We start from the raw sequence: 14882 nt of genomic DNA, 5'->3' as shown, positions 1-14882 counted from the left end.
AGGGGCGTGCAGCAGCCCGACAGAGTGTCTTCTCAGCGCACGGAGCCTAGCAAAGTGCCCTGCATACGCCGAGCTCAACATCAAAGTTCGCTGAAGAGAATCCAATCACACCCAGGACTAGGTTCCCAGCGAACGGTCAGTGAATGACTCAGTCACGGACACAGACGCACTCGAGCTCTGCTGCGCGCGAAGCCCGTTGGCCCTTCGGACGCCGGCCACCCGGAGAGGCAGCGGTTCAGAGCCGGTCTTCCCGCATTTCCTGAACCCTGCGCTGCCTGAGCCGTCCTTCCGGGCATCACCCTCAGGGCTCCCTACGGAGCCGGGCTGCAAACGGAACCGTTTCTCGGCAACGCGGCCGCTGCGGGCAGAGCGCCGAGGTCCGCGGTCAATCCCATGCTGCCCCTCCAAGAAGAACTCCAACTCTCTACTCTATCGTTTCCTAAAAGACCTGAACTCCTGACCAGCCTTCCCCTCGAGGCCATTTAAGCTCAGCGCGTACCCCAAGACAGAGGGAGGGGAAAACTTCTTTGATAAGTAAGATGGAGGTCTTCTTTTTAGTTGTAGTGTTTAAGAGCGAAGCAAAACTAGGAGAGCACAGAGGTGCTCTGCTCAGGTGCGCGGGTGCGCATCAGCACAGCGGGGGGCGTACCCCGGGGGAGGGGGCCCACACCCGGGGGGGGATGAGGGAGCACCGGCTGCGGAGGAGGCCCGAGGAGGAAGGACCCCCGAAGAGGAGGACACGAGGAGGGGAGCGCCGGGTGGGGCCCGCTGGGGGGGCCCCTGGGGGAGGCTGACAGGTGACTGAGGGGGTCCCTGAGGGGGCCGAGCACGGCCCGCTCCGGGGGGCGGTCCCCAGCGCGGAGGCCGGGGGGGTCTGGCTCCGGGGGAGCCCGAGTGGGGGGTCCCTGAGGGGAGCCGGGCAGGGCCCGCTCCGGGGGAGCCCGAGTTGGGGGTCCCTGAGGGGAGCCGGGCAGCGCCCGCTCCGGGGGGTGGTCCCCAGCGCGGAGGCCGGGGGCGGAGGTGGCGGCCCGCGAACCCCGGCCCGGCGTGCGGCGCCCGTACCGCGTTGGAGAAGGAGACGCCGGCGTCGGTGCGCTGCACCCGGAGGAGCATCTGGTTGCCGTCGTCCAGGAAGTTGTTGATTTCAGGGCAGCTGTACGTCAGCGGCTGGTCCCAGGGCTCCGACACCAGTCCGAAGTAATTCTGGGTCGTGGTGAAGAGGAAGACCTTCCGCACGTCGCCGCTGCCGCCCGCCATGGCGGCGGCCAGGACGGAGGAAGACAGCGGTCCGCCGCCGCCGCCAACGCCGGAGCCCACCTCCGCCCACACGCGCAGCCCGCCGGCCCGCAAGCCTTCGCGGTTGCCAGGGCCGGTCGCTATGGCGACGGAGCCCGACGTCGGCGCGGCCGCGCGCACGCCGTGGACGTAAGCGCTCGGGCACGCGCACGCACAGTCCTCGGAGGCCGGCGGACGCAGTGAAGCCGGGGAGCTGCTCCCGCTGCTGCGGTCGGTCCTAAGGGATTCGGGCCGGTGTGTGTCAGGTCGCAAAGCCTGCCCTTTATTCTTTCTGCGGATTTCTCGTAGCGGATTGTTGGAAGCGATACAGGCAGTGGAGCCGCGTGCCCCGGAGTCCGGAGGGCTGGGCCCTGGGGCTCCCGCTGCACCTGCAGCCGGCGGCGCCGGGCTCCGCATCTGCGAAACGGGCCGGTGCCGGCCAGGTTGCCGCGCGGACTTCAGGAGATGGCTCTTTGCAGAGGCTGCCGAAGAGCAGGAGTTGAGCACACTGTTAATTCTCTGGCTCCGTCTTCCCCCGCTCCTTTCTGTGGTGCTTCATTTCCCGCCAATCCCTTTCCCTTGTTACTTTATCACTAGTTTCAGAAAAAAATGCAACCACTCGTTTTTCATCACGACCATTACCCGAACACGCAGCCACATTTGTGAAATAACGAAAACGTGCAGTGATACCTGTTAACTTGTTTTATAACCAGCACAACCCAATACCCGATATGAAGAAATACAGGAATAAAATCGGGCTCTTTCATTTTCTTCGCCGTGGCATCACCGTAAACTACTAAACTGCTGGTCATTCACTCTGATATTCTGAATTCAAAAATCATCTGAAATGTGCTGCGTGCTGCTGTGTGCCCAGTAATGGACCAGGCCCTGGAGACATAGGCCCTGCCCTTAAAGGATTCTGTAGTCTACTCAGGCGTCATCTTGCCTCTGGTTTGAGCCTTCATCCTAAGGAACTCAAACATAGATTTTTTTTTTTTTAATTTGCATTCAGTAACCACAACTTCCTCGTAAAACTACATTCTTTTATCAGTGGAAAGAGGGTCTTTTTATCTGCTGAGCATCTTGAGTAAGATTTGGGGGTGAGAACTAAAGAAAGTGGAACCGCTGTGAATTGTAAAGGGAAATGAATTTAAATTCTCATGAAATAATCCACGAAGTGGGAGAGAGGAGTGCATGAATTGGGATGCTGGCCACTGGATGGGAAAAAAATCCAAACAGGAACTCTAGATGACTGGGTAGCCAAAATGGATTCTGAAAACAAAGATAGCTAAATATGGATACAGAGATTTTTGCTCTGCAGTGGGCATTATGATCCTTAACAAAGTCTTCAGGAAAGCCACCTATACTCACAAATGCTTGGTCTAGGTGAGTTGTTTTGGTGGAAATGTGTGAGATGGTTGTATTTAGCATCCACAACAGTGTGATAAGTATGAAGGCATCACAGGTAGGAACACGAGTCTGGGAGCAGATGAGATCGTGTGAATGTTATCTTCCCAGGAATTTTTAGGAACCTTAGGTGGGCTTTGGACTTCCTCAAGATATGACATTTGAGTGTTCGAATATAGTTTAACCCAGACATTAAGAAACACAGAAACTCCAATTGACACATAAACTCAATGAGGGTAGGAATTTTGTATGTCACTGCTGGGTACCTAAAATTAGGCATAGAGTGGAATGAAGACAGATGAGGTCTCTATTCATGAAGCTTCAGTAAATCAGAAGGAATGTCAGATATAACTAACTTATACAGAGCCACAGAGATAACTAGTTGTAGAACCAAGATTGATATCCAAACCCAGCTGCAAACTGATCTCTAGGCGCTGTATCACAGTGGAAGACAGCCAGACGTCCACCAGTATCCCACTGGCTACTCTCCAGGTGTGGCCATTAACTCATTCTCCCCGGTAGGATGTAAGCAGAAGTAGTGGGTGCCACTTAGAAGACAGGGTTTGAAAGAAGTTGAGTGTGCCTTCATCTTTTGCCAGCTGGATACAAAACAAGAAGAGATGACAACCATAAATGTGTAGGACACAGGGCTCCCGACTCAGTGTGGAGCAGGGCTAGCAGCTGTTAAATAAGCAAGAAATAACCTTTATTGTGTTTGGGCCATTTTACAGCATGTGTATGTGGGTCTATTTTTTATAGTAAGTTAAGCCAGTCTAACCAATAGAGTAATTGTTACCAGCAGTAGGGTGGCTGTTTGTTTTGTTTTGTTTCTTAATTTAATGTAGGATGTTGGCTTAGTAGTTGGTTAGCAGGTGGCATGAAAACAGGAAATGTAAGCTGGAGAACAAGGGACGGAACCTTTCTGAGCCAAGCTGTCCTGATTTTGATCTCTACCGGCATATCTCAAACATTGTGGTGTCAGGTCGTCTTTATGCTTTAAAACATTATTGAAGATTCCAAAAAGATTTTTTTGTGCATTATTTCTATCAATATTTACTGTAATAGTCATGAGATTTTTTAAAACATATTTATTCATCTATTTAAAAATGATAAGTCCATGACTTACTAAAATAAATGACATGTTTTTATAAAGATAATTAATAATTCCTAGGCTCCTAGGTGGCTCAGTCAGCTAAGCATTGACTCTTGGTTTCTACTCAGGTCTTGATATCGGGGTCATGAGATCAAGCCCCATGTCTGGCTCCAAAGCTCAGCACATAGTCCTCTTGTCCCTCTCCTTTCCCCTCTGCCCCTCCCCCCTTGCACTGCCCTTAAAGGATTTTGTTGTCTACTCAGGCGTCATCTGATTATAATTCCCAACACAAACATAAATTTGGTCAGAAGACTGACGTTTTACATTCTTCATCCTATCTCTTGCAATAAGTTGACCCACTGAAGTACCTGGAAAAACCTGGCCTCACATAGACGTGTAGTTAGAAAATGGGAAAGAACTTTAACAGCCTTTTCAAATCATTGTGAATATTACTCATTGTTACTAAAATTCCATAAGTGGTAGTTTCTTAAAGGCTAGTTGCAGTTTGGAATCTGGAACCATATGAGTGATTCAACATTTCATACTCAGCTACATTAAAAACCATTGGTTATCTTGCACACTGAATGGATCTTTGACCCACGCACAGTTTCCTAACATCACGCATTGGTCCTTTGGAAAATACTGGTTCACTGAGCTATGAGGATCTTCCAAATGTGGATACATTTCATTATGCAATATTTTAAAAATCACATTCATCAGTATACCACTGATCTCATAAGTCTTTATGTCTGAAGAGGTTGTCAAGCTTACATCAGAGAATTTAATTTTTCCAAAATTCTAATTCTTGCATACAAGTTTGGCAACAAAGAGTGTCAGTTGTTTTCCCTGAAATGATAGCCTTATTTCATTCATTTTTGAGAAAAATGTCTGCCACATACCCCATGTCTGCATAATCATAGTTTTTGTCCTTCTTCCAGGTGAACGTGGTCTTGTATGAAACAAGCTGCTAGTTTAGACCACGACTCCAGTCACATGGGTCTTTCCTGGAAGGCAGCCATCGTGCCTCCGCATGCCGCCCAAGTGCTTTGTGCGCCTTGCATTGCATCCCTCAGAATGGTGAAATGACTTGCTCTCAAGCTCTGGGATTTGGGAAAGTCGATAATATCTACTCCTTTATGAAGGACCCTGTCCTGTGCGCACACGGAGGTAAAGAACGCGTGAGCACTGGAACAGTGTTGTGCCCTGGTCTGGATCTGTGCTAGGGTTCATCACAGAGTTCTACAAACTTAGTGGCTGAAAGCGACACCCCGCTATCAGCGTGAGGTCCTGCCGTCAGTCATGGGAAACCACATGCCAGGTTGTCCGCCAAGGGTCTCATGTGACTTAGATCAAGATGCTGGCCAGGCTGAGTCATTGGGAGCTTAGGCTCCTCTTCCCAGCTCCTATCGTGGACACAGAATTAAATTCCTTGCAGGTACAAGACTGCAGTCCCCATTTCTTTGCAGGCTTCAACTGCGGTGACCTTGAGCAGGTCAAGGCCCCCACATTCCTCACCTCTCTATTGCAGCACCAGCAGTGCACTCCCGCACACACCAGTTCAACCTTGGGTCTCCAACCTCTTGCAACAGGAAAGGCCCTATTCCCTCTCGGGGTTCACCTGATTCGACCAGGCCCGGTGGATAACCTTCTTTATGAAGTCAACTGAGTGGTAAATTCAGTATGGGAGTGATAGACCGACAAACACTAACTTCCCTGCATACATAGCTCCTTCCTCTCTCCCTGTTCACAGGTGTCACCCCCGCTCAAGGTCAGGGGTTACACGGCGTGTGGAACCTTGCGCCAGTTGAGAATTCTACCTTCCACAGACGCCAGTGCTTTTGCATGAATGGTGAAAACGTCTTAGCCTGTGAAAATACTGTGACCTCCCAAACCTCTGAAAAGGGCTTCAGTGTCCGCAGGGATCCACTGTTCCAGGTGATCTCTAACAGATCTGCGTCTGTTCTGTGAAAGTGACTAGAGGAAAAAAGTTTGTTCTGTTCCATCCATTATGTTTGACCAAGATTGGGCAAATTACATTATCATGTTGGTTATAAACATTGCTCCCCTTATTAAATATACTCCTTACACTGACTCCATTTAAGGGAAAAATGCCACAGGACTGTTACAGAATTTTTCATAGTAAAACAGTAATCTATTAGTTACTCTTCTTAGATGGGGGGGTGCTGTGCATGACAGGTGTTTTCAGAACCCCTTCTTCAGACTTGCCAAAGCGTGGCATTTACAGATTTCAGCCACCAGCACAATGAAAGATACATCCTAGTGGGACATTTAATACTTACATATATTTACGCCAATAGGACAAAAGGAACTCTGTTTCTTCTGACTGTTCATAAGTAGTGAATGGTCGCTAACCGTTACTCCTGGCACACAGGGAGCCAGTCCTTCTGCAGTCAATTGCACTGAAAATTATAGGGAGAGAGGAAGGAGCTATGTAAACGGGGAAGTTAGTGTTTGTCGGTTTGTAACACACAGCCGAAGATAATTCTTCGGTCTGCACTTCAGTGCCCCTCTTGCCCCCCATGAATCCTGGGCAGAGTAGTGGAGGTGGGAGAAGAGGCCAGAAATGTGATAATGTGGGTATGATTTTCCCCAGTCTCCACTCCCACAAAGAGAACCAGAAACAGACATTAGAGGAGAGCAAAAAGTGTGGAGTTCCTTGCAGGTAATACTTGTGTTTCATTATTAAAAAAAAACAAAACAAAACATTATGATTAAATAATTTAAATATTTTGAATTTTCTATCAAATTTTAAATACTATTTATTTGAATGCTGGTGTTTTTCATTTTAAACATAATGGCAAGAATTATGGGAGGTATGTCAGAGACAGTACCCTAAACCTATTCTCTTTAAAGATGAAAAGAACACCAGTCTTGGGAGAATGTATTTTCTTTAAAGATTTTATTTATTTGAGAGGGAGAAAGAGAGAATACGAACAGGGGGTGGAGGGGCAAAGGAAGACAGAGAAGCAGACTCCCCACTGAGTGGGGAGCCCAGATGCAGGACTGGATCCCAGGACTCTGGGATCATGACCTGAGCCAAAGACAGATGCTTAACTGAATGAGCCAACCAGGCGCCAGGGGAGAATTTTTTTTTGAAGTATGGTTGTTTTTTATACTTCTTGGTAAAAATTGTATTTATTGAGCTTTGGTTTGTATTTGCTTATATACGGGTTTAATTGACAAACATCTTGGTGAAGAAACCATGTGGCAGAGCACTCACGGGCTCTGGAAGCTTCTGCCTGTCACTTCCATTCACACTGTATTAGCCAAGCAAGTCACAGGGTCACATCTAACGGCAGGGGTCAGGTAAGCGCAGCTGGGCCTTGTGCATGAAAGGAGAGAGAGCAGGAGAAGTTTGAGAGCAGTCCTAATGATGAGCACACCTTCCAGACGTCTTTCCAGGTAGGAGAGAGTACTGCTTGGGCTACACAGAATCACCTGCCCTGTTTCCCTGTTCCGCCGTAGTAGTAATGAGCACAGTTCTCGATAGTGGCTGCCCTTGATGACGAAGAACAGAGCCCCCAGCTGCCCCTGACCAGCGTGCAGTGTGAGCAAGCAAACACAGGTCTTCCACGACTGAGCTCTCGGCTTCTTCGTTGCTGTGGCCTAATTGAGCCCCTCCAGACGCGCCCACCCTGTCTCACACGGAGGCCACTCCACGAATTTATGTGGCCACGTGAGTTTGGGTGGCTGTACAGAGCGCTGTCTTCCCTACACCAACCAAGTTAAGGGATGATCATTTGTCTGATAAACAAAGCTAGTGCTTTTAATTTTGCCTTTCAGTGTGATCAACTATGCTAGTGAAACCACTGTTTTAAGGTTCTTACTATAAAAAAAATTTCAAACATAGTAATAGGTAGTATTTTCCTCTATAATGATGCCGATTGTTCTTTTAAATGCTTTGATGCGGCTTTCTTTCCTGTGTGCCTGACCTAGCTTACCTTTATTTGCAGGAGATAGTCTCGCTGAGACTTGTAACTGGATGCCCTGTAATATTATTTTTAAAAATACATAACCACTGATATAAAGTCCTAAAAGGAAAACTTCTTCATACCATGGCAACTATTAATAAAAATGTCCACATAAACTGTTAGTATGAGTCTTTTATTTTCTATTTCCATTTTTATTTATGTGAAGTGATAGTTGAGTAACATGCAATTAAGCCACAGCTTTCTGCTTCACAGCCCAGCATCTTTTTTTGGATGACTTCTGTGATAAAATAACCCTCTGACATCACAGCCTGTTGCTATGAGAATAGAGCATCAAAAATTTGGTAGCATCAACTTACTCAAGAGGGTAGCTCAGGACAGATTTAAAAGAAAAGAGACCAAGTTTTTAACGTATCTTTTCACCTTGGCACCTTTAGTCCCTCAAGATATCTAATAAATATGAAATGTGAAATTAAGACCCTTATTCCCTGAAACTAATGGAAGTTACTCCCGTCATGTGTCTCATGTTCTTGCCTGGAATGGGGCCGTGAAGTCAATGAATGCACATTTGGGGCAGTCCTTTATTAGAGAAAGGAGAGGGATTTAAGATCTCCATGTGATGCAGTCCTTGCCTTCAGGTTCAAATGTGGTTCCTCATGGTCCAACAACGTGTAAACCAGAAAGATAGCTTATCTGGGCTTCCTGCTGGGGACACCCTGAGAGCTTGCTTGTTTTAAGGCTCAAAGTCTTTTTTTAATCGGGTTGTATGGTTTCTTTAACAATATAATTACCTTAAAAACTTGGCTCTCTGATATGTGCTTCTAGTTCCTGTATTGTAAATCCCACAGCTCTTTCCCATATATAATTCTCAAGAATGATTCACCTCTGCTCCCTCATGTACATGCCCCTCTCTCTCAGTGAATGATGGCTATCTGAAAGCTCTCTGAAACAGTAAGTTTGGATGGCAAGGTTAAAAACCCTTAATCTGATCCCTGCAGAAAGGTTGTATCACTTTTTTTGAACTGAGAGACCTTTTAGTGCCTTTGTCAGTTAAAACTTTTAGGAAAAGTTATTACCTAGACCTAGGGTCTAGGAGCAGTCAGCTTTTCTAACTTTAAAAGGACCTTGATCTGTAGAATTCCTTAGTACCCTCTACCTCTTCCAGAACACCAGCCAGTTCTCATCCGAGCTCCCCTCTTTGTTATAAGATCTTGCTAAAGGTAGATAACTGTATCCAGCACATATCACTCTGCCTCCATCTACTTCTCAAAGAGTTGGGGTCTCACTAGGCTCATGGTCTACCTTCTACTTCTCACTGGGGACAGTTTTACTAGATATGTTACCAAGGTGCACTAGGGCTCTCCAGCTCACCAGCCTGCCAATCTGCTTCTTTGCTGTCTGCTGCCTACTTGTTCTGTACAAATTTTGAGTTTCTATATGGCAGCATCCTTCTTCCAAGCACCAACATCTGTATTCACATGGGAGTCCTTGCTCTCATTTGCCAAATATGTCTGGATTTCCCCATTCTTGGCACATAGTTGGACTGAAGTTATTCACTTTTTTTTTCCAGATCTGAAAATGTCTTTATTTTTTAGAAAATGGATTCCAGGAAGGTTAAAAAGCAGTACCAGAGGGTACAGGTGCAGAATTGGATATCGTCATTCAAAGCATTAAGAATATGGCAATATACATACCTGAAAAGCATCTCTTAGGTGTTTAAAACAAAAAAATGTAGAAGTCATTCCTATCTAATTTGAGCTTTATAGCATTTCCTAAGTGAGGAAAACAGTTAACATTTGAAAGTCCTGAAAGCTTTTTCCTTGGCTAATTACATGAGATGGTTTGCCTTTGATCAAATTCCTTCCTTTTTAAACATGGATAAAAGCATTACATAGGTCCACAGTTAAACAGACAACATGTTGCAAATTACTTCTGGTATAATGTATTCCAACAAAGCTTAGAAAAGCAAAGATGTTGAGGGGGCTTTGGACTAAGTTTAATAGTCATCTCCTCTGCTGACAACTTCTTTACACGTTGGACGCAACAGTATGGCCTTTGCTGTCTTTGAAGATGGGCATGACCATTTGACTTGCTATCCTCTGAAGCGTAAGAAGTGATATATCACAGGGGCGCCTGGGTGGCTCAGTTCGTTAAGCGACTGCCTTCGGCTCAGGTCATGATCCTGGAGGCCCTGGATCGAGTCCCGCATCGGGCTCCCTGTCGGCAGGGAGTCTGCTTCTCCCTCTGACCCTAACCCCTCTCATGTGCTCTCTCTCATTCTCTCTCAAATAAATAAATAAAATCTTTTTTTAAAAAAAAAGAAGTGATATATCACATATGCACAGAAACCGTAAAAGCCAGTGTATAATTTACCATGGTTCTTTTCTAGTGCTGTGGTGATCATGGAGGTGTAAGTCAAGATGGGGGTTTGATCAGCCTATCTCCCTGAGTAGCTAGCTATGACGAGTATAGTGATCTTGATGGTATATCATAAACAAGAAATACATTTGTGTTATAAGATAATGAGATTTTGGTGTGGTATATTACTGTACATTGCCCTGTCCTGACACACACACTCAAGGTATGGCAACTGGCTTAACGTAACAGAATTGTATTTATCCTTCATTTGACAGTTGATTGTGATATTTGGCAGGCAGTCTTCTATGTGACGGCTCAGGCATCCTCTTCCGTGTTGTGGCTTCAGTATTCCCTAGATGATAGACTTCTCTCCAAAGCTGTTTGAACCTGGCTGATTGAGAGATCAAGAGTGAAGCCTGGTGCAGGAGACTGTGGTGGCGATTCCCGACTGCCTAAGACAGTGGGAAGACCTCGCTGTGTCTCCGGGATAGGAGAGAATGACTTGTCGTGAGCATGGGGCACGCCGCGATGTGCAGACTTTGAGTTCCACTGGATGCCCCGACTTGCTTCTCAGGTGTGCGCAGTGCTGGCCTCCTGGGCACGTGGTCCCTGTGGTGGCTTGCACACAGCCTTGTGCTTGGAAGGGTTCAGTGGTCGGCTCTCACAGAGCATTCAGGGAGTTTTGAACAAGGGCCTCCACATTTTCATGTTGCTCTGGCCCCCACAGGTTATGTAGCTGGGCCTGCTTGTGGGTTCTACCCGGAACCTGTGCAGACAGAAGCCTGGGCTACAGATGGAATGTCGAAGAACTCACTGAAGGTTGTCTGAGAATTGCCTGTGTTTTTTAGCCTGTGGAGAGAAAATATTGTGAAAAAATTTTTTGTGTGCTTTTCTTCTCTGCACATTCTTGCTCATGACCATATATATATAGTCCATGTCATTCTCATTGCCTCAAGGAAAATTAAGGACTATAAAATCAGAAATGCAAAGAACAGTTGATTTGGGTTTTTTACTTTAAAAATATGCTGTGACAGTTGAGGGTCATCTTGGCTAGGAACGGGGTTCCAGAGCTGGAGAAGGCTCAGACTTGGAGGGGGTCTCTGTGGGGCTGGAGATTTGCTTTTCTCTACTGCCCCTTCAAAACTAGGGAAACTCATTCTTCCCTGGATCCTGACTAAAATCTCATTCCAAGCCCATATTGTTGTAGACTGTATTTTTATTTGGCACCTCTCTCTGCAGGATTATACATTCAGGTCTTGATAAACGCCAGGTGTAGCCACAGGACTTACACACAAATGGTGTGTGTCACTGCAGAGCAGGACCTTGAACAGCCAGCACGGGATTCCTGTTTTCTGTTCCCTCCACAACGGGAGGCAGTGCCCCAGATGGTGACTACTCTGTGCTGGGGTCCCAGAGTGAACCACAGCCACAGTCGGGCTGCAGGTGATGTGCTCTAGAATGTAGGGACACGCGCGTGTTGCCTAGTTCTGCGCTGCCGGGCCGCTCTCCAACACTAGGGGCATTGTGGGCTTGTGTGGAAGAAAGTCATGGTCTAGCATCTCATTTCTACTGTTCCCTTAAGAGTTTTCTCTGTTTTATGTGTATGGAGATATTTCATAAAATGTTGGCCTGCAAGGTTGTTTTGAACATAAATGTATGGAAGGGAGTATTTATGTAGATCCGGGAACAAAATTCTATGTGGCATCCCATAAATTGTTTAATTTTTGTGCTGCTTCTTTTTCTGGCAAGTGCCAACGCCCTATTTTAAAGAGGTGTTAAGAAAAAATAAACTGTGTACAGAATATATAAATTAACACATTTTAAGGGACCATTTTTGGCTGCCTTGATTCAGATGCAATATTTTAAAATATCTTTTTCATCACTTCATCCTATAACCTTCAAAAGATAAGGGATGCGTGTGTAATCAAGATGTTAAGTAGATGGCAGAGCTCTGGCTCAGTCCTTTTGCTTACTGCCCTGGCTGGTATGAATAGATGTCCACTGCTGTGTTAGATGGATATTTAGTTGTTTTTTTCTATATCCTTCTATGTAACAGTAGGATAAAATGAAGGATAAAGGAAATTATGTCTTACCTAAAGTCATTAGGTGTCCTTGGATTTGAAACCAGAACATAGGAGTTTCTGTTTAAGGTAAATGCTTCATGGCTCCCCTTCCTTCTCATTATTCTCATTAAAATTCCACACAAAAAGAACCACAGTACTGTGTCATACTTTACTTCTCTATGGTAGGTGCCTTCTTGATGGAAACTAATGTATTGTCCATGTGTTAGCAACAGAAAAGATTAAAACCACCTAACTCGATGCTTACGTACTGCTCGTGGGCAGTGATGCCCTCTGTGAGTAACGGGAATGGCCCACGTTGACCACAGAGGTGCGGTGGTGACAGTACGTACTGATCAAAGACGACAGCGAAGAGAACGGTCTGCATGACCCTGGAATCATCTCCTTAATATCACTGAGAAGCACAGATTATTGGCCCTATTCTGTGTTCCTAAAATTCGCTTAAACGCAAGTGTGCCCCATGTATCCTTCCGCCGACTGTAAGATCCATGAATAAAGGAGTTACGCCTGTTTTCTATATCCCTAAACCCAGCACAGTTCCTGGTTTATTTTAAGTGATCATTAAGTATTGTGTGAGTAATAAACTTAATGAGTGAATACCATACGGTCTTCCATTTTCTTCCCCCCAGAGAATTCCACAGACGTAAGTGAGATCCTATCCAGTCAAATGTCCAGGTGTGGTGGGCTCCTCTTCCTTAGGTCTACAAGAAGCAGTTGTAGTTGTGTAAGAGGAGTTCTTCTTCTTCTTTAAAGAACACTCAATGGAGAAAAAACAGTCTCTTCAATAAATGGTACTGGGATAACTGGATATTCACATGGAAAAGAATGAAACTGGACCCTGATCGTACACCACTCAAAAAATTAACTCAAAATTGATTAACGACTTAAGCGTAAGACCTGAAGTCATGAAATTCCTAGAGGAAAACAGGAATAAAACTCCTTGACATGGTCTTCATGATGATTTTTGGCTGTAACACTGAAAGCATAAGCAACAAAATAAAAAATAAGTGGGACTACATCACACTAAAAAGCTTGTGCATAGCAAAATAAAGTGAAAAGACAATCTATGGAATGGGGATAAAAATTGCAAACCATATGCCTGATAAGGGGTTAATATCCAAAACATATAAAGAACTCATACAACTCAACAAACAGCATGGAAACAAATAACCCAATTAAAAAATGGGCAAAGAACTGAATAGACACTTCTCCAAAGAATATATACGAAAGGCCAACAGGTACATGAAAAGATGTTTTATATCACTAATCATTACGGGCATGCATTATTAAAACCACAATGAGTTACTACCCCATGTCTGTTAGCATGGCCTTTGTCACAAAGATGAGACAGGAAGTGCATGGATGAAGGGAACCCTCGTGCACTGTTGGTGGGAATGCAGACTGGTGCAGTCGCTCCGGAAAAGAGTATAGAGGATCCTTAAAAAATTAAAAAATAAAACTACTGTATGATCCAGCAACTCCACTTGTGGGAATACAGGTGACCCTTGAACATGGGCGTTAGAAACACCAACAGTCCCGCGCTTAGTTGACAATCTCTTTATAACTTCGGACTCCCCAGAAACATTACTGCCAACAGCCTGCTAACGACCCTACCCATCCCACGAACGGTCGATGAACACAGATGTCATAGGTCATATGTATTACACGCTGTATTCACAACCAAGTCAGCTCGAGAAAAGAAAAAGTGACGAAGGAAACCTAAGGAAAGCACACTTGGAGCACTGCACCTGCGATCCGCGCGTCAGCGGGCCAGCCCGCTCAAACCCGCGCCGTTCGAGGGTCAGCTCTACGTCCACAGGCGCCGGAAACACCGGCTCAGAAAGCTCTTCGCCCCCGCGGCCCGGCCCTGGGAACGACCCAAACGTCCACCAATCCGTGAGCGGATAAAGGAGTTGTGTGCGATGCATGTGTGTCTATCACAACACAATACTGCTCAGCCAAAAAAATACGGAGAAACCCTAGCGTTTGGGACAACGCGGACGGATCGCGAAGACGCGAGGCCAAGACAGCCCACTGCCGCACGACCACACTGTGCGAGCTCCACAGGGAAACCCACAGTGGGCAAAGCGAGCCGACTGCGGGTCGGCGGCACGGACGCGCGGGGCCCGTCCCCCCGGCACTAAGGTCACGGCACGTCCCGCGCCGGCGAGCGGGCGGGGCCTCCGGAGCCGCGGCCCCCGGGGCTGAACGTCGGGACCCCGAGTCCTCCGCGACCGAGCCGCACAGCCGGGGTGCACGCACAGCCGGGCCGCAGCGGCTTTCTCCGGAGCACGTCCGCCGGCAGTGACCTTTAGGAGCGGGCGCTTCGCCGCCGCGGCGGTGGGAGGAGTGGGGGGCGGGCTCCTCGCCAGGTCGGCCGCCAGCGGGTGCCCCTCACCTGGACGGCGAGGGCGGCGGAAGCCGGGAGAGCGACAGCCGGGGCTCCAGGCCGCCCCCGGAGCAAACGCGCCCGGAGCGGCGGGCAGCCCCGCGCGGCAGGTGCCCCGCGGCTCGCTCTGGGCCCCAGCACGAGGGACGGGGGAGGCTCCGTGAGAAAGGCCGGGGCACCCGGGCGACCCACGGTGGCCGCTGGGCCGGCGAAGGCCGACCCTGCCCGCTGCGCGGCCACACCAGCCCCCTCAGGCCCCGCGCACCGTCGGACCCGGCTACGCACGACCACGCACGGCCACGCCCTGCCGGCGGCCAGCGCCGCGCTGG

The 14882-nt window shown here is 47.5% G+C and overlaps 1 protein-coding gene across 13 annotated transcripts in view; it reads right to left on the bottom strand.

Annotated features, from left to right (window-relative positions):
- DYNC2H1 (dynein cytoplasmic 2 heavy chain 1) overlaps window positions 1-1374 on the bottom strand; it is a 300244-nt gene extending 298870 nt beyond the window's left edge. For all 13 annotated transcript variants that reach the window (XR_004302235.1, XM_032427898.1, XM_032427903.1 and 10 more), the window contains exon 1: window positions 1063-1374. Coding sequence is in view for 12 of the 13 variants with exons in the window: in XM_032427898.1 (XP_032283789.1) it covers window positions 1063-1257 (195 nt within the window). In the remaining variant the exon portion in view is untranslated. The remainder of the gene's footprint in view (window positions 1-1062) is intronic.
- Between the last annotated feature and the right edge of the window lie 13508 nt (window positions 1375-14882).

This window comes from Phoca vitulina, unplaced genomic scaffold, assembly GCF_004348235.1.
Source record: "Phoca vitulina isolate PV1807 unplaced genomic scaffold, GSC_HSeal_1.0 scaffold38, whole genome shotgun sequence".
Lineage (NCBI taxonomy): Eukaryota > Metazoa > Chordata > Mammalia > Carnivora > Phocidae > Phoca > Phoca vitulina.
This window is presented reverse-complemented; position numbering and strand designations above follow the sequence as displayed.